The sequence below is a fragment of the Microcaecilia unicolor genome, chromosome 9 (genome assembly GCF_901765095.1).
Source record: "Microcaecilia unicolor chromosome 9, aMicUni1.1, whole genome shotgun sequence".
Lineage (NCBI taxonomy): Eukaryota > Metazoa > Chordata > Amphibia > Gymnophiona > Siphonopidae > Microcaecilia > Microcaecilia unicolor.
Window position 1 is genome coordinate 174,825,653 of NC_044039.1, and position 25,031 is coordinate 174,850,683.

At 48.6% G+C, this 25,031-nt stretch overlaps 1 protein-coding gene across 1 annotated transcript in view; it reads right to left on the bottom strand.

The window, feature by feature from the left end:
- The window catches only part of LOC115477917 (myosin heavy chain, non-muscle-like), a 172,094-nt gene that overhangs the window by 59,424 nt on the left and 87,639 nt on the right, over nt 1-25,031 (bottom strand). Inside the window, exons 10-12 of the mRNA XM_030215053.1 lie at nt 17,084-17,194; nt 16,880-16,951; nt 6,499-6,634 (exon numbers count right to left, since the gene is read on the bottom strand). Of these exons, the coding sequence (XP_030070913.1) occupies nt 6,499-6,634; nt 16,880-16,951; nt 17,084-17,194 (319 nt within the window). The remainder of the gene's footprint in view (nt 1-6,498; nt 6,635-16,879; nt 16,952-17,083; nt 17,195-25,031) is intronic.

The following is a 25,031-nucleotide window of genomic DNA, read 5'->3' on the forward strand; positions in this document are numbered from 1 at the left end:
ACCAAATAAATTTAAGGATTTCTCACTCCAAAACCTATTTCTCACTGTTGATTCCCTATTCTATAATGCTGCCGAAGGCTCTTGCACTGCATTCAGGGATCTCACACAGTAACCCATTCCATCTCACAGACTTCACATAGAAACACAATATTTCCCTTTATAGCTATCAGATCTATTTTGAAAATACAGCACACTCAAAAAGAAGCAGTGCTGTATATTCCTTAACCTGCAGCCTGATCCCAAACCCTGTACTGAACTCAGAATTCTCACAAACAACCCACCTTTCCCACAGACACAGCCTAAAAGTTTCTTTTTCCAAATATCAAATTCACCTTCAACCTCCCCTCTGTCACACTTTAAATCCTTACACCCTTTTAGGCTTTCTCATTTAGTACAACTCCCACCACAAATCACAGCCTCTCTCACCCTAAAATGGTAAATCACTGTTTATCTCTTGAAATTCAGTGCTATCACTGGAACACCATTCACACTCACCTCAGCTCACTTTCAAACTGGCACACATAAGCCTGGGTCTTAATTGCTTTTCCAATCACTTATTTCACTTTAAACCAGTGGCGTAGCCAGACAGCCAATTTTGGGTGGGCCTGAGCACAAAGTGGGTGGGCACAAAATTTTCTCTCTTCCCCAGCACTTCCCAATTCAAAATATAAATACTTTAGCAGATGAGGATCCCCAATCTCTGTCAGCTGAAGGCCTCCAGTAGAGATGGCCAGAACTCCTCTCCACCAAGCCCAGTAGGCAGCAGCAACTCCTCGAGCCACTGATGCCAGCACCCCATACATTCTTAGTTGTCAGTGGCTCCAGGATGCTGCCCCCATCTGCCAAGCTCAGTAGAAGGCATCTCTGGCCAGCTTCAGAAAAGACCCCAGCTAGTAGGGCTTGGGAATCCCCACTAGCTACAGCAAGGGTCAGGGCTGCCGTTAGCCATGCTGGTGACCAGGGCAGAAAATAAAGCCCCTCCCCCAATTCCCTCTCCTCTCCAATCTCCTCATCTGCAGTTAAAGTCACACTGACAGACCCTCAGAAATTAGAAATAAAAATATATAGACAAAATTGAACTGGGAACCTCAGCATGTACTGCAACACTGGAGAAAAAAAACCAAACAAAACAAAACAAAAGCGCATTTCCTTTTCTACTTAACACAATAAAAAGACATCCGCTATGCACATTTCCAAAAGTTAACATATTCCATTTAAAATATTCAAAGTAAAATGATTTTCCTACCTTTATTGTCTGGACATTTTATTTTTCCATAATGTTGGTTCCAATTTCTGTCTGTATTCTGCTAATTCTTCAAGCCTCTGTACACTAAAATTTCATCCTCTTCCTAAATCTTTTCCTTCTTTTTACTTTTCAGATATCTATCACATTTCCATCTCCTTTCACCCACAAGCTTTCCCATTCCTCATCTCTCTCCTTCTCAGCCTTCCATTCCCTTCCATGTTCGATCTTCACGCCATTACCATATTTCTACCCCCTATGATCACTATTCTCTCATTTTTTCCTTGCCATCTCCACTCCCTGGGCCTCTCCCCCATGCTTTCCACCATTCCCTGTGTCTTCCTCCCTCCACTCTTCCAGCCCAGCATCTGTTCCCTCTTTCCTCACCCTCATAGCCTGATATTTCCCTATCCCTTTTACCTCCCACCACCAGCATCTTCCTGTCCCATCTCTCTCCCCGCCCCCATTGTCCAGCATTTTTCCCTTTCTCTTCCCTACCATCCATTGTCTATCTTCTCTCCCTGGATCCATCTTCCCTCTTTCTCCCCTCTACCGCTTGTGCATCTCTCCTTTCCTCTCCTCTTCTCCACCTTCATGTCCAACTTTTCTCCCTCTCCCTACCTTGAGCCCCTGGTTTGACATCTCTCTCTCCCCCCCCCCCCCCCACCATCATCATCTCTCCATCCTTCTTTTCCCTCACTGCCATGTTCAACATTTCCCCTCTCACCTCTCCCTTCCACGTCCAAAATGTTTTTTTCTCTCATGCCCTTTCTCTCCCTCTCCCCATCCCACCCATATCCAACAATTCTCCCTCTCTTTCCCCTTGCAGCATCTCTCCGTCCCTCTCCCTACCTAGCTCTACCCTGTCTCACTCCCTCATCCCAACAGTGCTCCTGTCTCTCCCCGACCCCCCACCCACACACCACCACACACACACGTTTTTTCCCTCCCTTTCCCCAGCCACAGTCTGGCACCTGGCTGCAGGCCTTCTTTCCCCTCCCCTTCGGGCAGCGCCGCAGTCTAACGCTACAGCTGAGCAAAGCTACACCAAACTGGGTCCGTCTCTGTCCTGCCGCTACTTCTGCCCTCCGGCTCCGTTGTGATCTTTGTTTGCTCTCTTCTGCCGCTTATCTGCAGCGGTTCCGGATCCGCGCGCTCCCAGGCCTGTCTGTAAGCTGCCTGCAACTGCTTCCTCTGCGCTGGCCCTGCCTACTCTTCTGAAGAGGCGGGGCCCAGCGCAGAGGAAGCAGTCGCAGGCAGCATACACAGACAGCCCTGGGAGTGCACAGATCCGGAACCACTGCAGATAAGCAGCAGAAGAGAGCAAACAAAGATCAAGGAGCTGGAGGGCAGAAGTAGCGGCAGGCCAGAGACGGACCCGGTGCGGTGCAGCTTTGCTCAGCTGTAGCGTTAGACTGCGGCGCTGCCCAAAGGGGAGGGAGGGAGGGGAAAGAAGGCCTGCAGCGTGCCGGCAGCGGATCAATTCTTTTGGCATCTCTCTTTATCGTCGCTGGGTGGGCCCAGGCCTACCCAGGCCCACCCATGGCTACGCCCCTGCTTTAAACCCATAAAATCTATACTTTTTCTCTTAAATTTCACATACTACTACTACTACTTAGCACTTATACACCCAGCAAACGTTTTTTTTTTTTTCTCTCACTCTCCATGCTCAGCCTGCTCTCTTCTCCAGCTCAGCAGTCTCCCTAGCCACTCACCTCCCCTAGAGGAACATCTGACATCTCTCAACCAATCAGCTTGTCAGAAAAAGACAGGTTTTTTTTTCTTATCTGTTTTAGAATCTTGGCTGTCCTAACTGAATCCCCAGGTTGCTTCCCCTTCCCCCCATAGAAGTTAATGTAAAACTTACTATATATAGAATTTTAAAGTACAATCATGGGTTATTCTTTTGTAATAAAAAAACATATTTAAGAAACATCTCACACTTTCTTCATCTAACACCATTAAAAATTCCCAAACTAACTTTAAACCTTTTCCAGCCAGCACCATCCACCAAAACCCTGGAACAGCCCCCCCCCCAGAGCCCCAGAAAAAAAAACATTTAATATATAAACATTTAATATATCTTATCATCAGTGGCGTACCAAGGGGGGGGGCGGTGGGGGCGGTCCGCCCCGGGTGCCAGTGGGTGGGGGGTGCTCTGCTCCCGCCGCCTCCCGTGGCCGTTCCCGCGGCGCCGCACATTTAAAAAACCGGCGAAGCAGCGTCGCAGGCAGCGCCTCGTGCCCTGCTTGTAAAAAAAAATCAAACCTCCTTCCCCTCCTCGTCTTGACGTCGACTCGGGCCTTCCAATCAATTTGATTGGAAGGCCCGAGTCGAGGTCAAGACGTCAAGACGAGGAGAAGGAAGGAGATTTGATTTTTTTTGTACAAGCAGGGCACGAGGCGCTGCCTGCGACGCTGCTTCGCCGGTTTTAACGGGACAGGTGGGGAAGGAGAGGGGCGAAAGGGACTCGGGTGGGGGTGTTCAGAGGGGAGAAGGGGACTGGGGTGGGGGTCTCAGACAGGGGAGGGGAGAAGGGGACTGGGGTGGGGATCTCAGAGGGGAGAAGGGGAGGGGAGAAGGGGAGGGGAGAAGGGGAGGGGAGAAGGGGACTGGGGTGGGGGTGTTCAGAGGGGAGAAGGGGACTGGGGTGGGGGTCTCAGAGGGGAAAAGGGGAGGGGAGAAGGGGACTGGGGTGGGGATCTCAGAGGGGAGAAGGAAAGGGAAGGGGAGAAGGGGACTGGGATGGGGGTGTTCAGAGGAGAGAAGGGGACTGGGGTGGGGGTCTCAGACAGGGGAGGGGAGAAGGGGACTGTGGTGGGGGTCTCAGACAGGAGAAGGGGAGGGGAGAAGGGTACTGGAGTGGGGGTGTTCAGAGGGGAGAAGGGGACTGGGGTGGGGGTATCAGAGGGGAAAAGGGGAGGGGAGAAGGGGACTGGGGTGGGGATCTCAGACAGGGGAGGGGAGAAGGGGAGAAGGGGACTGGGGTGGGGATCTCAGAGGGGAGAAGGGAAGGGGAGGGGAGAAGGGGACTGGGATGGGGGTGTTCAGAGGAGAGAAGGGGACTGGGGTGGGGGGTCTCAGACAGGGGAGGGGAGAAGGGGACTGCGATGGGGGTGTTCAGAGGAGAGAAGGGGACTGGGGTGGGGGTCTCAGACAGGGGAGGGGAGAAGAGGACTGTGGTGGGGGTCTCAGACAGGAGAAGGGGAGGGGAGAAGGGGACTGGAGTGGGGGGGTTCAGAGGGGAGAAGGGGGCTGGAACTGGGGGCTGAAAAAAGGGGCAGAGAGAGAGAGGGGACAGATCCTAGATGGAAGGGGGAGCGAGAGGGAGGGCAGACCCTGGATGGATGGGAGAGGGAGGGCAAATGGTGGATTGAAGGGGCAGAGAGAAAGGGCAGGCAGTGGATGGAAGGGATGGCAGAGAGGGCAGACACTGGATAGCAGAGAGAGAGAGAGAGAGTGAAGACAGATGCTGGATGGAAGGAAGACGGTGAAAAGAAGATGAGGAAAGCAGAAACCAGAGACAACAAACTGTAAATAAAATATATTTTTTTATTTTTTTTGCTTTAGGATAAAGTATTGTAGATGTGTTAAATGTTTATAATAGAACATGTAAATAAGGTAATCTTTTTATTGGACTAATTTTAATACATTTTGACTAACTTTCGGAGAACAAAACCCCCTTCCTCAGGTCAGGATAGGATACTGTAACAGCACTATACTGTACTGACCCGAGGACGGAGGTTTTGGCCTCTGAAAGCTAAATGTATTAGTCCAATAAAATGGTATTATTTTACTTTCTATATTTGTTTTATTTCTATTTGTTAATTTGTAAAGTGGTGATTGGTACTTGTTAGGTTTTTTTTTTCAAATTTACATCTGCTGTCTTTATATTTTGCACAGTACTAGGGGACAGTTTCTGTTTCTGTGGTGTTGCATTGTATGCAGAGTCTGGCATTGGGGGTTCAGTTTAATTTTTGTCTAAATAGAAAGTTTATGATTACTTATTCTATAGTGGATTAGGGTGTATCTGTGTTTGTGAAAAAGACATGGCTTTCAGTTGGCATTGACTGTGCAGGATCTACGATCTGTACTATTCTGTCTGGTTTCGTTTTACAATAGGTGAATTGATGCTCTAGTGCTCACTGTAGTGTTTAAGATGCTTTCCTTTTCCTTGTGTGACTCGTAGAAATGACTGCTTATGGTATGGTAGAATTGCTCTATAGGTCCTGAGTGTTTTGTATTCTCGGCATGCCTAGTACTGGATTTGGGGGTGGGGGGGGGTGTTAAAAAATGACCGGCCCCGGGTGTCAACTACCCTAGGTACGCCACTGCTTATAATATATTACATTAGCATCCCCAATCATTTTGAAAAGTTGATTTCAGTGCCCCCACCTATCCAGTCTTGCCCAATTTCTCTCACTCTCCCCATCCCATAGCCTCTGTCTGTCCCTCCTTTTATCCAGTATTGCCCCATCTCTCTCTGTCACTGCAGCACAGTCTCACTCCCTCCCTCCCGTGCACCTCCACCGAGCCCTCGCTAATAAACTACCATGGGAGACACACAGGGCCCCGGCTCTCTGCAGCGCCACTAGCACTTCCTCTGCCAGTTGTGGAAGTTTACATCAGAGGAGGTGGGCCTGGAGCAGGAAGCGCTAGCAGTGCTGCAGAGAGTCTGGTCCCATGCATCTCCCATGGTAGTTTACTAGCGCGAGTCTGGCAGAGGTGCAACGGGAGGGAGGGAACAAACTGTGCTGCAGGGCCATGGTGACACGTAGTGAAGGTGTGGTTCAGGATGGGGGGGCAGCTGAGCCTGACAACAAGAAAGTAATAGCCAATCAACAGCTGTTCTGGGCAGGATTAGAGGACAGAGACTAGGATTTCCAGGTGATTTCAGATCCTGGCTTGCATCTGATTGGGCCCGAACTTCCAGTCCCAGCTCAGCTGTTTTTGGGACCAGTAGTTCAGGCCCAATGAGCTGCAAGCTGCGTCTGATATCGTTTGGAAAGCCTGTAGAGGGGGAGAAGCAGAGGGATGGAAAATACTTTTTTAAACTACTTTCCAAATGTGTACTTTGTTACTAAGTACAGCTTTAGTGTAACTCATTACAAGTAAAAAGTATTGCAAAAAAAAGTAACTCATTACAAGTAAAAGTACTGCCAATTGTACTTAAGCACTATAACAAAGTACAAGTCTTTGTTACTACTCATCTCTGCAGACAACAAATATGCTTTACTGTTCTATAGTTAACTTACCTCATCATTTAATTCATTGTATCTTTTTGTTCCAGCTTCAATTCTTTCATTCATTTCATGTATAATTTTCTTTTTTGCAGTCTTCCAGAATCCAACCTGTTTCTCTAATTCATTGCTTTTAGTTTGAAGTGATATTCTACGAATAAACACATTGATTCAACTGTTGCATCTCTCTTTAGTAACAGGAAAATAAAAATACACAGAAGAAAGCAAACTGAATACAATAAACTCTAATGGCTTTTCGACTACAAATTATCTTCAAACAACTAATAACAAGTGGCTGCTCTCTAATCTATACTAAGTACTTTGGAGATTATTTTCTGCAGTCATTGCAAAACTTCTCCAATTGTATGCCTTTGAAAGAAGAAACATAATGGGTTGCTATAAGGAAATTTAATTCATCCATCTGATATGAAAATGAGGATGGTTCATAGTATCCCAGTGTGCCAACTTTCCTTTTATTTCACAATGCATCATGTTGTTTACAGATGTTAGGCCATGACAGTCTGAGACTAGTAGAATGAAGAATGAAGCTTCCAACAACTGGAAGACTTGCTATGTTGGTGAAGGAAACCAAAGTTGTATACCAGTAGCAGGTGTTTTCCACCAGCAGCAGGATATAATTCCTCAGTAATGGGTGATGCTATCCAAAGGAGCACAACAACATAATGCCATAAGAAGCTCTAGACTTTTACAGAACTTTCCAGCACAGACTACCATGCATGAGTAAGACTTTTAGCACTGGTATTGTCAAACAGGGCCTGCTTAGTTCTATGCCAATTTAACAGAAGTTGAAATGTAAAAAACACTAACTCCTAATGGTAGTGGGTAGGTTTGGTGATGACTTATATTAGTCTGCCCTCACATCACACCTGCTGTAGGTATGCAACTTTGCTTTCTCCAAGGACAAGCAGGCTATAATATTCTTATTTCTGGAAATCCCTAGCTACAGGCTAGGGAAGGAAAAGTATAGATAAAAACAGCATACCAATGGGCAACAAACATGTCTATCCTGAAGGTCTCGAAGCGCAACACCCCTTGTCCAACAGAATGGTAGTCTTCTTGGTAACTGCCGTTACCACAGCATCCACTGTGGGAGGTTTCAAAGAGTCCCTATCCACCATGGGGATCAGATAAAGTTCACCCACGGCCCTCATGACCTTGCAAGGAGAATCCAGGGATGCCCACTCAGCCTGCACCACAGGGCCAGCTCAAGTGGTTGTGGTGCCCCGGACCAACTTTTGATTTTGTGCCCCCATGCCCCGCCTCCCACCTGCCCCACCCAAGTTGGGCCAACTTCCATAATATCACCCTCCCTCCCCCTCCCAAAAGCAAGCAACTTAACAATATCACCCTCCCCACCAACAGCAATTTCAACTTCCACAATGTCGCCCACCCCTCACCGACAGCAATTTCAACTTCCACTCCCCCCACCCCAACTGAAAAACATTACAAGACCGGTCTGTCCAGCACACCCCCTTACCTGGCCAGCAGTGGTAGAGCAGAAGCAGCAAGCCGAATAGAGGCAGTCGGCACAACGCTGTACAGAGGCAGCATGGCAGCAGAGGTGTAAAGTTGTTGGTCTCTATTTGCTGCTCCGGTCGCAGGCGGGCAAAGAGGCAGCAGAAGTCCGAACAAGAAGGAAGCAGTGGATGCTGGGCAGGTTGGCATGCAGCTCAGGCAGAGGCGGCGCCGGCAGAGGACCGAAGAAGAACAGCATGGTGCCATGGTAGATGCTGAAGCACTCTAAATACTTCAGAATCCCCACTCCTCCTTGCAAGGCATGCTGGGACTGGATGCTGGTCTCTAATCCCAAGCAACAACTAGCATGTTTTCCCAAGAAGTGAGAAAGGGAGGGGAGAGGGAGAGGGCAGTTCCAACTATGTGAACCGACCTGTCAGCTGACAACTGTTGAGAGGGAGGAGGGCCTGGAAGGAGTGTTCAGCGTAGGTGAGAGCCAGAGAGGAGGAAGAAAGCAAAGAGAGAGAAGACTGCAGTAGGCAAGAGCCGCCCCACCCGTACCTCTTGCAATCTGGACTGTCGGTGATCACCGATCACGGTAACAAAACATATGGGCCGGGTGACATCATGGACTCGGGCGCCCTGGACCAGAGACTCACCTGGTCCACTGGCTGAGCCAGCTCTGCTGCACCATATCTCTCAGGTCCTGATTCATAGGGAAGTCTAATGCCCTTCACCAGGGGATCCACCTGCTGATAGCCCCCTGCTGGGACCAACTTTGATTCAAACTTCAGGGTAGAAGACAACTGAGAAATCAATTCAGTGAGTTCATCCCTGTGAAAAATCTGAACCACCGAAGGGTCCTCCCCTGGGAGAAGAGCGTCCCCCTCCAGGTCCCACACCACTAGGTCCTCCCCTTCTAGGTCACTAAGGTCCTCCTTGAAAAAGAGAGCCAAGGGATCCTTCATCTCACCGGCCCAATCCAGTCTAGGCCTCTTTGCAGCCCCCAGAAGGGGAGAACCCCCAGGATAACCCCAGGATGATCCTGAAATGTCTCACCTGCTCTCCAGGCCTGATACAGGGATCAAATGAACTCATAAGGGAAAGCCATACCCCCAGGAGCCTCCCTTGCAGAGGAGGAAACCAGGAAAGGCAATTCAGGCAACAGCTGCAGCGGCTGCACAGCAGTGCAGGAAGAATTCAAAATGGCGGTGGTTCCCACCAAAACCGAAACTCCTGCTGAAGAGCCTGCTGGGGCTGACCCCACCACTCCAGGATCCCCAATAACCCCCCCAGTCCATTGCTGTTTCATACTCAGGTTCGAGAGACTTTGGCTTGCATTGTGCCCCCTACATGTCTAAGCTGCGACGCATACAAGAGTAGCATCTATGTAACTTGCTTGAGCTCATCTTTGACTCCCAGCAGAGCCCTCCAATGAATGAGAGAATAAAGTAGGTGGCAAAATACTCACACTGGCACTGAAACAAAACACAGGCATTAAAGTGCAGACTTCTGCCTTCTACACAGCACTCCATTGAGAACTCCTCTGTCACGGTTGTGCCCCTGTTTCATGCTCTCATTCATCTCGCCACCTGGTGGTCAGACCTGGTGGCTGCGATGGACTGTCTGTTTGCTGTTTCCCATGTTCCAGAAGTCATGCCGGTCTGGATCTTCCAGCCCTCCCGACTGGCTTGGGATTTTTGGAACTTAGGCGCACCCTTACCTGGTGAACTCCCTTGTATGTGGCCTTTATTAAGCACCTGGGAACTTTCAGACTTTGCTTTGGCAACAGAGGTCTTCAGTTCTGTTCTTGTCCTTGTTGGTCTGTTGCGGTTCCTGCCCTGAAAGCTTGTTTTGCCTGTCTTTGATCCTGCTGTTTTCCTGGATTATTCTACTGATTGCTGCCTGCCTTTGACCCTGCTGGTTTCCTGGTTTGTTCTACTGTCTGCTGCCTGCCCAAGACTCTGCTTGTTTCCTGGTTTATTCTACTGTCTGCTGCCTGCCCTAGACTCTGCTTCTTTCGTGGTTTGTTCTACTGTCTGCTGCCTGCCCTAGACTCTGCTTGCTTCCTGATTTACTATTGATTGACACCTGCCTACAGACTCTGTGTGGTTCCTGGTTTCCCTGCTGCTTTGCTGCCTGCCGGTAAGTCTCTGCTTGATTAATGGACTATTCTTCTGTTTTTGATTAGTGCTTTTGTTTCAGTCCAGCTTCTCCAGTCCGGCCTGTGCCTGTCTGTTTGTGGTCTGCCTTGCCTCCTGTTTGGGTGATTTGCCTGCCACTGCTGCTCCTCAGCAGTGGCCCAAGGGCTCACTTTTCCTCACCAACGTGACATCCTCTGTCTTTTCTCTTTTTTTGTGAACCAACTACAGGGCACTTGAAGCTCCCAAGAGACTCAGCAGCCGAGGCACACAGGAGCTCACTCCAAGAAGGAGGGCAGAAGATGGGGAGGGACCCAGGTGTAGCACCCCAAGAGGAAAACATGGCCCGTACAGACCAACACCCCCAAAGCCATAGGTGTCTCATCAGCTTGTAACGTTGGGGTCATCTTTGACTCCTCCCTCTCCTTCTCTGCGCATACTCAGCAGACTGCTAAAACATGTCGTTTCTTTCTCTATAATATCAGCAAAATTCGCCCTTTCCTTTCTGAGCACATTACCAGAACCCTCATTCACACTCTTATCACCTCTCGCTTAGACTATTGCAACTTGCTTCTCACAGATCTCCCACTTAGCCATCTCTCTCCTCTACAATCTGTTCAAAATTCTGCTGCACGACTAATATTCCGCCAGTGTCATTAGGCTCATATTAGCCCTCTCCTCAAGTCACTTCACTGGCTTCCTATCCGTTTCCGCATACAAACTCCTCTTATTTACCTATAAGTGCATTCACTCTGCAGCTCCTCAGTACCTCTCCACTCTCATCTCTCCCTACATTCCTCCCCGGGAACTCCGTTCACTGGGTAAATCTTTCTTATCTGCACCCTTCTCCTCCACTGCTAACTCCAGTCCAGACTCCGTTCCTTTTATCTTGCTGCACCATATGCCTGGAATAGACTTCCTGAGGTGGTACGTCAAACTCCATCTCTGGCCACCTTCAAATCTAAGCTAAAAGCCCACCTTTTTGATGCTGCTTTTAACTCATAACCCTTATTCACTTGTTCAGAACCCTTATTTTATCATTCTCACTTCAATATTCCCTTATCTCTTGTTTGTCCTGTTTGTCTGTCCTAATTAGACTGTAAGCTTTGTCGAGCAAGGACTGTCTCTTCATGTTCAAGTGTACAGCATTGCGTACATCTAGTAGCGCTTTAGAAATGATAAGTAGTAGTAATAATAACCGTGACCTTACCCTGGCTGCCTCCTCCTCGAAAAACAAAATTGTATCTTCCTCTTCTCTCCACGCCGGCCTCCACCCCCACACTCATGGCACTGGCTCCTCACTGTCAACCTATAATGGCTCTCCGTTCCTTCCTGCCCTACCCCCACACGTTTAACCCTTTTATTTTCAGTAGCTGTGATGGCAGTGAAGAAGACAGCACTGCGGGCTCGCCTCCAGCTTCTCCCTTCCCTCACACAGTGTCCCGCCCTCACGGAAACAAGAAATACATCATCGCAGAAGGCGGGACACTGTGTGAGGGAAAAGAGAAGCTGGAGATGAGTCTGCAATGCTGTCTTCTTCACTGCCATCGCTGCCACTGAAAATAAAAGGGTTAAATGCGCGTGGGGGGGGGGGCAGGCATGAATGGAGAGGAGGGCTGTCGGGGAGCTGAGGAAGGGCAGGGAGAATCGCTGAACAAGGATACGAGGGGAGGGCATGGGAGAGAAGAGATCACTGGACAGGAGAGGAGGGCAGGGCAGGAAAGAGAAGAGATCACTGGACATGGAAAGGAGAGGAGGGGAGTGAAGGGAGAGAAGAGATTGCTGGAGAAGAGAGGAGGGGAGGGCAAGGGGAGAGAAGAGATTGCTGGACACGAGAGGAGGGGAGGGCAGGGGAGAGAGGAGACTTGCTGGACATGAATGGATGAATGGGGGTAGGGGAGAGAGGAAATTTGCTGGATATGGGTGGATGGAGGAGAGGACAGGGGAGAATGGAGACTTGCTGGACATGGATGGATGGAGGGGAGAAAGTCAGGAAGGAGATACACATGGATGGAGGGGAGGGAAGAGAGGAGAAATGTTGGACAAGGATGGAGGGAAGGAAAGACAAAGGAAGGAGATGCACACGGATGGAGTGGAAAGGAGAGAGGAGAAATGCTGGACATGGATGGAGGGAAGGGAAGACAGTGGGGGTAGATGCACATGGATGGAGGGGAGGGGAGTGAGGAGAAATGCTGGATATGGATGGAGGGGAAATTGCTGAATTTAAGGGCTGGATCGGAACACTTTGAGGGCAGATGCTGAAACTGGATGAAGGATAGGGGCAGGGCTACAGATGGTAGACAGGACAAATAAGGAAACAGGAGGATGGTGGACATGGTGAGAGAAAAAATATCAAATGAAAAGAAGACACTGCATAAAACAGAAGACACTGGGACCAAAGCAAATAGAAAAACTAAATGATCAGACAACAAAAGTAGAAAAAAGTATTTTATTCAGAATTTATTAATTGGAATGTCAGCTTTTGGAAATGTGCATCTGTGATATTTTGCATGTAAGTTTCAATTTTTCTAGTATTGCTGCATGCTGAGTCTGACTTCTTGAGGTAACTTTCCAGTTCAGTATTTTGCCTTCATATCAGTTATGTCATGTGTTTTTCATATGTGATCAAGGTGCAGTATTCTGCTAGTGTGTAGTATTTGCAGCCCTTTTTTCTTTTGTTTTTCACTGGTGTTTTAGAGCCCAGTGTAATTACAGTGCTGCTTTTCCAAGCATAAGGTTGTAACTCGTCCTGTCCTTGGAATTAGTGCTGTTATGGTTTGGTAAGGTTATGAATGTGTTTTTGCACAAGTTTGTGTATAGTGTTTTGCAGTGTAGAGATTGTGTGTTGGCCTTACTGAGGTGGCACCAAAACATCAGAAAGGGTGTAGAGCCTAAATCATGACACACTACTTCTTGAAGGATCTACATATGGTCGTTAATAAAAGGAGCTCATTGTGAACACTATCCACCCTAAAAGGGTGTTTTGTGGCTCTACATGAGAATTGTGATATTATGATCCCTTGTTTCATATTGTTGACAGTCTGCATTTTCCGTATGGGTGGTATATTGGTGTATTAGGGTCTGCCCAGTGTAATATTTATGGTACAGTAAGGTTCTGAGTGTGCTTTTGCACAAAGTTGTTAATAGTGTTTTGCAGTTGAGCGATTGTGGGTAGTATATGCTTTCAGTAACCACTTTATTCTTTGACATATGATACATAACTAATATCTAAATTTAATAAAAGGTATTGTAACTATTTTAGTTTTACTTATTTTTTTTCTGTGTGTTTTCAGACAATTATGGATGTAAGCTCCACCCATGGCCCCACCCCTAACCTCACCCCCTTTAGTCTCCCCAAACAGTTGGGCCACCAACCGCCTATGCCCAAAGCACAGAAAGACAAATTGGCCACAGAGCTTGCTCTGTTAATTTTTTTTTTTTTAACAGGGTACAGCTGACTTCAATAATTGTCACCAAGAGAAACAAAAGAAACCCCCAAACTAGACCCAAAAGGGAAAGGGAAATGGGACTTGATATACCGCCTTTCTGAGGTTTTTGCAACTGCATTCAAAACGGTTTACATATATTCAGGTACATATTTTGTACCGGGGCAACTGAGGGTTAAGTGACTTGCCCAGTCACAAGGAGCTGCAGTGGGAATCGAACTCAGTTCCCCAGGATCAAAGTCCACTGCACTAACCACTAGGTAAAAGAACTCCCCTAGGGCCTACCAGACTGGCTCAGACTGCACAGGCACATCTACCTCTGCTGGGATACTGAGAAATACTGGCTGGCTGAGGATTACATGAGAAGGCTGTACAGTGCTCAAAGTCAGGTGTTCTCAGTCTCCCTCTGCTGGTAGGCGTGCATAACCTAATTGTCTTAACCAGTCTGAAGAGTTGCTAAGGAAGCAGTACATTTCAGACAACATAAAATCCACAAAATTGTGACAAACACATCACATCAATATTCAAATTGTACTCTTCACAACTACAGAATGTCATCTGTTATTGCTGTCTTTAAAATGCCTCCATGAACAGATCGGCCTTTAACAACTTCTGGAATAGAAGAAAACTACTAGCACTCCACAATTCAGTGGAATTAAGTTCCATAACTCAATCTATATTCTTCTAGCCTAACATGGCAAGACAGAATATCTAAAAATAGTTTATTGGAAGATCGTAGCTTACACAATGAACAAAGAATATATAAAGTAGTGGCCAATGACACTGGAACATAATTATTGATAGTATTATAAATAAGTGTGGCACTATCAATAATGTTTACTTTACTGCAGCACCACTGCCCATTGCTATGGCTGGCACTGACTTCCAAGCCCCACCAGCAGAAGAGGTCCTCCTCTGGCGGTCATGGAGGGGCATAATCGAACGTCGCCGGCCAAATAGATCGCCGGCGATCTATGTTGGCGGCGGCGCTACAGCTGGTCAAAACCGTATTATCGAAAAAGATGGCCGGCCATCTCTTTTTTTCGATAATATGGTTTAGCCCGGCCAAGTGCCATGGAGTTCGCCGGGTTTGAGATGGCCGGGTTTGTTTTTCAGCGATAATGGAAAGTTATGTCGGCCATCTCAAACCCCGGCCAAATTCAAGGCATTTGGCCGTGGGAGGAGCCAGCACTTTTAATGCACTGGCCCCCCTGACATGCCATGACACCAACCAGCCACCCTAGGGGTCACTGCGCTGGACTTCAGAAAAGCTCCCACGTGCATAGCTCCTTTACTTTGGGAGCTGAGCCCCCCAACCCCCCCCCCCCCAAACCCACTACCCACAAATGTACTGCATCCACTAAAATTGTTCCAGGGGCCTGCATACAGCCTCTAGGACTTATTGCTACTGTATAACTTTGGCATACTAGTTCACACCTGAAGACTAATCTCTCTGAAAAAGTCCTTTCTTGAAATAGGCACGTTTACTCACAGTTAACTGCAGATCAGAGGTTGTGCCCCACTGGCAAAGAGTCCCCTGGTACTAAGATTAGCAGTAGGTCAGAGCTGGCACAATGGTGTACAATGCCCTCTTTCAGCACCATGCAAGGTAAGAACTACGTTCTCTAACGTGGGTAACACAGGAAAGGGAACTAAAACTGGCTTACAACAATGGCCACTACCGCATGGACTACAACAGGAAACAAAACAGGGCACAATCTGACCCAGTTAGCAGGGGGAGAAAAGCACCAGGGGAGTACAGCCCAGTACCCTACACCCACCACAATGCATTGCTAATGTGACTCTGCAGGGCACCTAACAGAAAAGGTGTCACACTCACCCAAGAGCCACATCGCAACCAGGGAAAGGCTGTCGGAGGATACAACACATTCTGCTGTCATGGAGGTGGGTATGGCATTTGAGGCTGGCATATAGGCTGGCAAAAAAGGTTTTTAGTTTTATTTTTTTAGTTTGGAAAGGGATTGGTGACCACTGGGGGAGTATGGGGAGGTCATCCCCCATTCCCTCCAGTGGTCATCTGGTCAGTTGGGGCACCTTTTTGAGGCTTGGTCATGAAAATAAAAGGGCCAAGTAAAGCCGGCAAAATACTGCTTAACGCCGCTTTTTTTTCCCATTATCGGCGAAAGCCTGCCATCTGGTAGCCACGCCCATGCCCGCCCATGTCCCGCCTTCGCTTATCTACCGATATGCCCCCTTGAACTTTCGCCGGCGAAGCGACGGGAAAGCGGCGATGCAGTCAAAAATGCCACTTTCGATTATACCGATTTCGCCGCTTTTAAAAAATCGCTGGCCATCTCCCGATTTGTGTCAGAAGATGGCCGGCGATCACTTTTGATTATAAGCTGGATAATCTCTCCAACGTTGGCAGTCAGCAGCACTTTCCATGGGCTGCTGCCGCCTTGCCCTCCCCCCATAGAGTCTTTTCACACATGTGCAAAAACTGAGCACGCACAGATGGGAACGCAACATCAGCCCATGGAAAGGGCTGCTGACTTCCAGTGTTGGACAGTTTCCACTAGCAGGACTTGGGGATTTCTGCCAGCTCAGATACTTGAGGGTGGCAGGAGAGGCACAAAGAGCAGAGTAGGGATGGAAAGCAGGGAAAATTCCCCCCCCCCCCCCCGCCCCCTCCCCAAATTCAAAATCTGGCTATGCAATTGATCAAGTCTCTAATGATAAAGAGGAGTGGCCTAGTGGTTAGAGTGGTGGACTTTGGTCCTGGGGAACTGAGGAACTGAGTTTGATTCCCACTTCAGGCACAGGCAGCTCCTTGTGACTCTGGGCAAGTCACTTAACCCTCCATTGCCCCATGTAAGCCGCATTGAGCCTGCCATGAGTGGGAAAGCGCGGGGTACAAATGTAACAAAAAAATATATATATACATTGAAAATAACAGAAAAAACTATCTAAATGCACATAGCTGATACAGAAGCTTCCTAATTTTGATATTTTGGTTCTTGCCTCAGCAGCTTCCTCCTGTTTTGTCTTTTAGCTCAATTGCAAACAGATTAAACTGGGCTATAGGCCCAGAGTTTTTTTTGTTTTGTTTTTTAATTTTATAACTCTTCTCCAGCTTCTCCTACCACTAGCCCAGATGTCACAGTGGACAGATCTTGGCAAAGGGCCAGAAACTGCAGCATCATCTGAAATCAGGCACAAGTGCACCACTAGTCTGGTCACTAGTGTTGCTGTTGTGTGACAACAGAGTCTCCTTTCCAGGGGCTCTTAACACTGCCTCCACAAGATTACCATCCCTTTTCCAATTTGATTAATGGACAATTTGCTACCTTCTCTGAATCGCAATAACTTTACCTTTTAGATTTTTCTTTACTAAGGTTGCCCTTGTGCTCCTGCAGATCTTCTTCACATGCCATTATTTGCACTCTGAAATTTAAACAAAATCACTGTAATTCTTACAACTGAATCTAATTTTATTTCAGATGCCACATTTGGAATATCATAAATTCAAAAAGAACATTTTTGCTTTGCTATCCATTTTTGAAGTTTGTTACTTACAGGCTATTTTCTCTAAATTTTACAGTTTCTTCTTCCGTTTCTTTTATTTCCTGTTTCATTTTTGCTAAAAGCTCAACCTTTGTGCTCAAATCTGTTGATATGTTTTCAAGTCTACCAAAATAAAGAGACATTTGAATAATGTATACAGTCACACTTTTTATCTAATTAATAACCATTATTTATATTTATTAAAATTCTCTGGGTCGATATTCAAAGCGATTTAACTGACCAGAAATCGTTCCTGGCCAGTATCACCTGTTCAGGGTTAACTTCTAATTTTCAGTGGTTAAGTGTCAATATTCAGCACTCAACCAACCAGGGTAACCACATAAATAGGACCACAATAAAAGTCAGTCCTATCTTTATGCAGTGTCCCATAAACGTTAAGTGCTGAATACCACACTTAACTGGCTATGTGTTAGCCGACTCCGCAAACCCAGAAAACCAATACTAGTGCCCAGGTTTAATGCCAGTGATGGTCAACAAAAGGAAAATTAGGTTCTTACCTTGGTAATTTTCTTTCCTTTAGTCATAGCAGATGAAACCATTTCGTATGGGTTGTGTCCATCAACCAGCAGGGGGAGATAGAGAGCACTTAACTTTTCACAGTGCCTCATGGCCAGCCAGCTCCACTGCCTCTTCAGTATTTTAAGCTTCCAAAGCAGTATGGCAAACCGCAGTGGGAATAACATGAACTTTCCTCACAGCGAACGATGGCCCCTTAACAAGGGCATGAACTCAAAAGGAGGGAATGAACACATCCTCCTGGAGGGAATAAACTCGTCCTCCTTATTGTATAACTGGAGGGGATACACGCAACCTCCTGGAGGGAATAAACTCATCCTCCAAAACATAAACTGGAGGGAATGGACTCATCCTCCTATAAGTGAACATGAATCCTGAAGACTGTTTTCCAACTTTCTCCCAAGGAAGGAACTTCAGGAAACAAGAACAGAACCTGAAACAGATGCACAGCATACACACAATCATACAGGGAGGGCTCTTGGCTTCATCTGCTATGACTAAAGGAAAGAAAATTACCAAGGTAAGAACCTAATTTTCCCTTCCTTGTCATCAAGCAGATGAAGCCATTACGTATGGGATGTAACAAAGCAATCCCTATATAGGGTGGGAACAGGTCACACCACGCGCTAGCACTTGTGCTCCAAAATGTGCATCCCTCCTAGCAGCCACATCTAGCCTATAATGTCGGGCAAAAGAGAGCTTAGAAGCCCATGTTGCTGCACTGCATATCTCTTGACGAGAGAGTGCTCCAGTTTCAGCCCAAGAGGAAGAAATCGCTCTGGTAGAATGCGCCTTAAAGGCTACAGGCGGAGACCGGCCGGCAAGCAGATAAGCTGAAAAGATAGTTTCTTTGAGCCAGCGGGCAATAGTGGCTTTAGACGCTGGAGACCCTCTGCGAGGACCTGATAGCAAAACAAACAGATGATCATAGATCCTGAAAGAGATAGTAACTCGCAGATACTGCAGCAGAGTCCTGCGCACATTCAACAGGTGCAACTGCCCAAAAGATTCTGGAAACTCCTCCTTATCAAAGGAGGGCAAGAAAATAGGCTGGTTTAGGTGAAACGCTGAAACCACCTTAGGCATGAAGGAAGGCACGGTCCGAACCGTGACCCCGGACTCTGAGAATTGCAGAAATGGGTCTCTACAGGACAGCGCCTGGAGCTCTGACACCCGTCTCGCCGACGTAATGGCCACAAGAAAAACGGCCTTTAGTGTCAAATCTTTCTCCGATGCTCGCCGAAGCGGCTCAAAAGGAGAAGCCTGCAGGGCCTTCAAAACTAGCCCCAGGTTCCAAGCTGGACAGGGTGCTCACACGGGAGGCCGGAGCCGAAGCAACCCCACTAAGAAACCGTGCCACATCTGGATGAGCAGCTAAAGACACGCCTTCAACCTTACCACGAAGGGAGGCCAACGCTGCCACTTGCACCCGCAGGGAATTATAGGCCAAGCCTTTTTGTACACCATCCTGCAAAAAATCCAGAATCGGCGAGACAGGAGCCCGCATGGGTGTGATCACTTTTGAAGCACAACAAGACTCAAACTGGAGCCAAATCCTGGCATAAGCCACGGAAGTGGAACGCTTGCGGGCCTGCAGGAGAGTGGAAATGACTGTGTTTGAATAGCCTTTGTCCCTCAATTGCGCCCTCTCAATCGCCATGCCACAAGACAAAAGCGGCAGGCGTCCTCCATGGCTACCGGGCCCTGTGACAACAGGTTCGGTACCAGAGGTAAAGGAAGGGGAGCCTCCACTAGCATCTGTCGGAGGTCCGCATACCAAGGCCTCCTGGGCCAATCCGGGGCGATGAGGACCACTTCTCCTGGGTGCAGCCGAATCCGCAGGAGCACGCGCCTTATCAAGGCCACGGAGGGAACACATATAGTAGGCCCAGAGGCCAGGGCTGAGTCAAGGCATCCAACCCTGCCGAGCGAGGATCTCTCCATCTGCTGAAGAAGCACGGGACTTTGGCATTTGAACTTGTCACCATAAGATCCATCACGGGCTTGCCCCATTTGGCACACATCTGCAGGAATACTTCGTCTGCTAGTTCCCATTCTGCTGGATCGATCTGATGCCTGCTTAGATAATCGGCTTGCACGTTGCTCTGACCTGCAATGTGAGCTGCCGACAGAAACTGAAGATGCAGCTCGGCCCAGTGGCAAATCTGTTCAGCCTGCGCGGCCAGTGCTCTGCACTGAGTGCCGCCTTGTCGATTTATGTAGGCCACTGCTGTCGTGTTGTCCGACATCACTCTGACAGCCAATCCTTCCAGGGTCACTTGAAAGGCCAGAAGCGCCTGAAACACCGCTTTCAACTCTAGGCGGTTGATGGACCACTCCGACTCCTCGGGTGTCCATAGACCCTGGGCATGCTTCTCCTTGCAATGTGCGCCCCAGCCCTTCAGGCTGGCATCCGTCACTACTAGACACCAATGGGGGAGCGCCAGCGGCATTCCTCACCGCAGCATGCTGTCTGAGAGCCACCACTCCATGCTGAGTCGGGCCGCAGGGAGCCAAGAAAATCTGCATTGATAATCCTGAGAAACTGGAGACCATCTTTGAAGTAGGGAATACTGTAGAGGTCTCAGGTGCGCTCTCGCCCAGGGCACCACTTCCAATGTGGCTGTCATCGATCCCAGCAGCTGGACAATGTCCCAAGCTCGCGGGTGGGGCATCCTCAGGAGCAGACGGACCTGATTCTGAAGCTTGCACCGCCTTAGCTTGGGTAGGTATACATAGCCTGAGTCTGTGATGAACCTGGCCTCCAAATATTCTAGAGATTGCGAGGGGGTCAGGTGACTTTTGGCCATATTGACGACCCAGCCTAGAGATTGAAGTACTGAGACCACTCTGGCTGTAGCTTGATAGCTCTCTGTTACAGAGTCTGCTCTGATGAGCCAGTCGTCTAGGTACGGGTGAACCCTGATACCTTCTCGCCTGAGCAAAGCAGCTACTACCACCATTACCTTCGAAAAGGTTCGGGAAGCTGTGGCGAGGCCAAAAGGCAAGGCCCGGAACTGGAAATGTTTTCCCAACACCGCAAACCTCAGAAACTTCTGGTGCGGGGGCCAAATTGGTATGTGCAAGTAAGCTTCTTTCAGGTCTAGAGACGTGAGAAACACTCAGAGTAACATAGTAGATGACGGCAGAAAAAGACCTGCACGGTCCATCCAGTCTGCCCAACAAGACAACTCATGTGTGCTACTTTAGTGTATACCCTACTTTGATTTGTACCTATGCTCTTCAGGGCACAGACCGTATAAGTCTGCCCAGCACTATCCCCGCCTCCCAACCACCGGCTCTGGCACAGACCGTATAAGTCTGCCCAGCACTATCCCCGCCTCCCACCACCGGCTCTGGCACAGACCGTATAAGTCTGCCAAGCACTATCCCTGCCTCCCAACCTCCAGTCCCGCCTCCCACCACTGGCTCTGGCACAGACCGTATAAGTCTGCCCAGCACTATCCCCGCCTCCCAACCTCCAGCCCCACTTCCCACTACCGGCTCTGCTCTCCTGGCTGTACCGCGGCAATGACGGAGCGCAGGGTTTCCATGTGGAAATGCCGCACTCTCAGGGACTTGTTTAATTCTTTTAAGTCCAGAATAGGGCGAAAAGACCCCCCTTTTAGCGGCACCACAAAGTAGATGGAGTATCGGCCGTAGCCGTGTTCAGCGGGAGGTACCAGGGACATGGCCCCTAACTGAATCAGACCTTGCAAAGTCTCCTCTACCGCCGCCCGTTTGGCGGCACAACCGCATCGGGACTCCACAAACACGTCTCTTACTGGGGCGTTGAATTCTATTCTGTAGCCATCTCTGATCAGGTCCAGAACCCACTGATCTGAGGAAATAGTGGCCCACTCCTCGGCAAAGAGGGAAAGACGTCCTCCTATGACAGGAAGCGAGGAGGGGGCCGGCGCACCATCCTTGAGAGGGTCGCCCCTGAACTCCAGGCCTAGAGCCGGTGGCTGCGGAACGCTTGTCCGAGCGAAAGGAATTCCTCTGCTGAAAAACGGACACGAGAAGTGAACCCAGCAGAATGCCCCGGGCGGTACCTTCTAGCTTCACGGAAGCGAGGTCTATAAGAGGAGTGGACCGCCTGGCCCCTGGAGGAAGGCCTCGGCCTATCTTCGGGCAAGCGCTGGGGTTTAGGATCTCCCAGGCCTTTAACTATTTTTTTTCCAACTCCTCACCAAATAGGAGAAGGCCTTGAAAGGGCAACTTCACCAACCTTTGCTTAGAGGCCATGTCCGCTGCCCAATGTCGTAGCCAAATAAGACGGCGAGCCGCCACTGCTACTGTCATTTGTTTAGCTGAAGCTCTGACAATATCATAAAGGGCATCAGCCAAAAAGAATAAGGCCGACTCCAGCCGCGGAGCCACATCCGAGAAGGGCTCCGCTCCATCTCCGGGCTGTTCCACTGCCTGTTGCAACCACGCCAGGCAGGCTCTAGCAGCATAACAACTGCATGCAGACGCTCGAACAGTAAGACCTGCAATTTCAAAGGACCGTTTAAGTGCTGCTTCCAGCCTATGGTCATGTATATCCTTCAGGGCAACTCCTCCTTCCACAGGGAGGGTAGTTCTCTTTGTCACCGCAGTGACTAGGGCATCTACTTTAGGCATTGCAAAGAGAGCCAAATGCTCCTCACGCAGAGGGTATAATTGCCCCACAGCCCTGGAAACTTTCAAAGGTCCCTCGGGGTCAGCCCACTGAGCGGAAATAAGCTCTTGGATGGATTCATGCAAAGGAAAGGCTTGAGCTGGCTTTTTGGTACTAGCTATCCTAGGATTCACAGAGGAGGCCGTGCCACTGTCAGGCTCTTCAATAGAAAGGACCTGTAGGGCATCTGAAATAAGTGCTGGCAGCTCATCACGGTGGAAAATCCTCACCGCGGAGGGATCATCCAGATCCTGTGGTAATTCTGCACCTGACTCTGGCTCCTCAGACCACGAAGGCCTGCCAGAACTCTCCGAATCCTCACAGCCCAGCCACGGTGGGGGGGGGGGGGGGGAAGGAGGTGCACCACAATCTGAAGGGGAATTAGCCCTTCTACGCTTTTCTTTATGCCAATTATCAGGGAAAATAGCCTCAGTGGGCAGTCCCAGGCCAGAATCCACCGGGGGGGGGGGGACAATAGAAGGGGCCTCAGAAGACCCTTGAGGGAGAGCTCTTTTCAGCATGTATGCTTTATGCAATAATAACACAAAATCAGGAGAGAAAAACTCGCCCTGGGCACCCAGATCCAGTCCGGGGCTAGCCACTCCCTGAATAGCCTCAATTCGAGGTCCCCCCCCCCCCGGGCTCAGGGCTCTTTGTCTCTACGGAGGCCGCGCCATGCGGAGAATTCAAATGGCATCCGCTGCCAGCTCTGAGCGGGAAGAATCATCGCTCGCCATGCTTGGGCCGGCTCTTACAGCTGTACAGCATGATTTACAGAGCCCTGCTGCTGATTTGCGCTTGCCACACCGGGAACAGCGCTTTACATTCTCTGCAGCCATCGCCGAAAACGGCTGGAAAATTCAAAATGGCGGTTTTGCGCCAAAAACGCCCCGATCGCGGGCCCATCCCAGAGGAGTTAGAAAACACTCTTACCTCACCGGACCGAGTATCACAGCTCCGGTCCCATAGAAGAATCAAAGGAAAACCTCTGTTCCATTTTTTTTTTTTTTAATGCTGTGAGGAAAGCAGAGGTAATAAGAACTCCGGAGGCTCAGATGAGTGGGAAAGGCAGGGAAAGGCGAACCAATGTGCCTGCATCCACTGAGTGGGAAAGGACAGGGAAAAGCAAGCTAATATGTCCACAACCACGGGGGCATGGGTAAGGCAGGGAAAGGGCTAACCTATGTGCCTTCAAAGTGAAGCTGCTATAGCCTCTAACACCCTGGCTAACAACTGGCAAGCCAGGAGCCACCCCCAGGCAGATTTCTGATGGCGCTCGAAGAAGCTGCAGCCACCCTGCTTGGGGAGATAGAGAATACTGAAAAGGCAGTGGAGCTAGCCGGCCATGAGGCACTGTGAAAAGTTGAGTGCTCTCTATCTCCCCCTGCTGGTTGATGGACACAACCCATACGAAATGGCTTCATCTGCTTGATGACAAGGAAACACTGATTGCTGCTCGTTAAATATCAAACCCCTTATATACTAATGCATAGCTCATTTTGATCACTAGAAGTGGTTCATAATAACAGAAAAAACTCATTTCACCCTACCTACCATGCACCCTCCCTCACCTACCAAAAATCCCAAGCAATCTAAACAAAATGTAAAAATTGGATTTTCCAAATGTGTCGTTACATTATTATTTGGGGGATACACGTTGTATTTACCAACTTTGAATGCATGAGGGATCATATCAGAAATCATCTGCACAAATAGTGAGGGAACTGATTTTCCCTCCATAACAGTGCAGTTAAGTATTTTAAACAGGGGCATGCTTAGGTGCATTCTGGGACAGGGCAGTTATCCTCTAAAGGGGTAATATTCAACACCAAGCAGGCATAGCTTACACGACCAACAAAGCACTGAGGTAAATTACTTAATCAAATTTGAGAAAACTAAAACATCAGATATACCCAAACAGGTGCCTTTCAGCCAACATTCCCTTTAATTTCTTCCAGGTTGTATGCAGGTGTGCATTAATGTGCACATAACTTTTGCAAGTGAACTGCAGAGGGAAGCCTCATTTCATACTGTTTGTATACTACCCCTTCTCATCTCCATCATCTGTAAGCTGTTTCTACCATAGCACCACAACTTTCTGTGCTGTCACCATGAACCTGAGCTCCTTTCTCTTTCCACCTTCCATCACTAACACCTCTACTCTTTCTTACCACATCCCTTTCTTCTCTCTCTGTATCAACCTTTCCAATTACTCCTCATTTCTTACTTGTTGCCTCTACCCATGTTCCAGTTCTTACTCCTCAAGCATTTCCCCCTGCCTTTTTGCCTACCTACTTTCCAAGCATTTGTCCCTTGCTTTTTTTTTTCCCTGTAGCATTTTTGCCATACCACTTCCTCTCACATCCTAGCATTTCTCCCTGCCCCGATCACTGCTCTAGCACTTGTGTCCTGCCTTCCTTTCTTCCCAGTGCCTATCTCCTGCAGTTAAACTGAATGGCAGGATCCCAACCCAGCCTTCTTTTCTTCCCAGTGCCTGTCTCCTGCAGTTAAACTGAATGGCAGGATCCAAACCCATGGCTGCCAACTCCACTGGTACCGCAAACAGGTTAACAGCTTATGTGCTGGCACTTCCTGCATCTTACACATTATGGGGCAGTTGGCAGCTCTGGGACAGACATCCATCACTCCCCTTCTGAATCCTTTATACTCTGGTGTTTGTTGTTTGAAGCCACTGGAGAAACGCTGTGTGCATCTTAGGTGGCATCAAAAAATGGAAGAAGTAGAGTAACGAAAACTCCT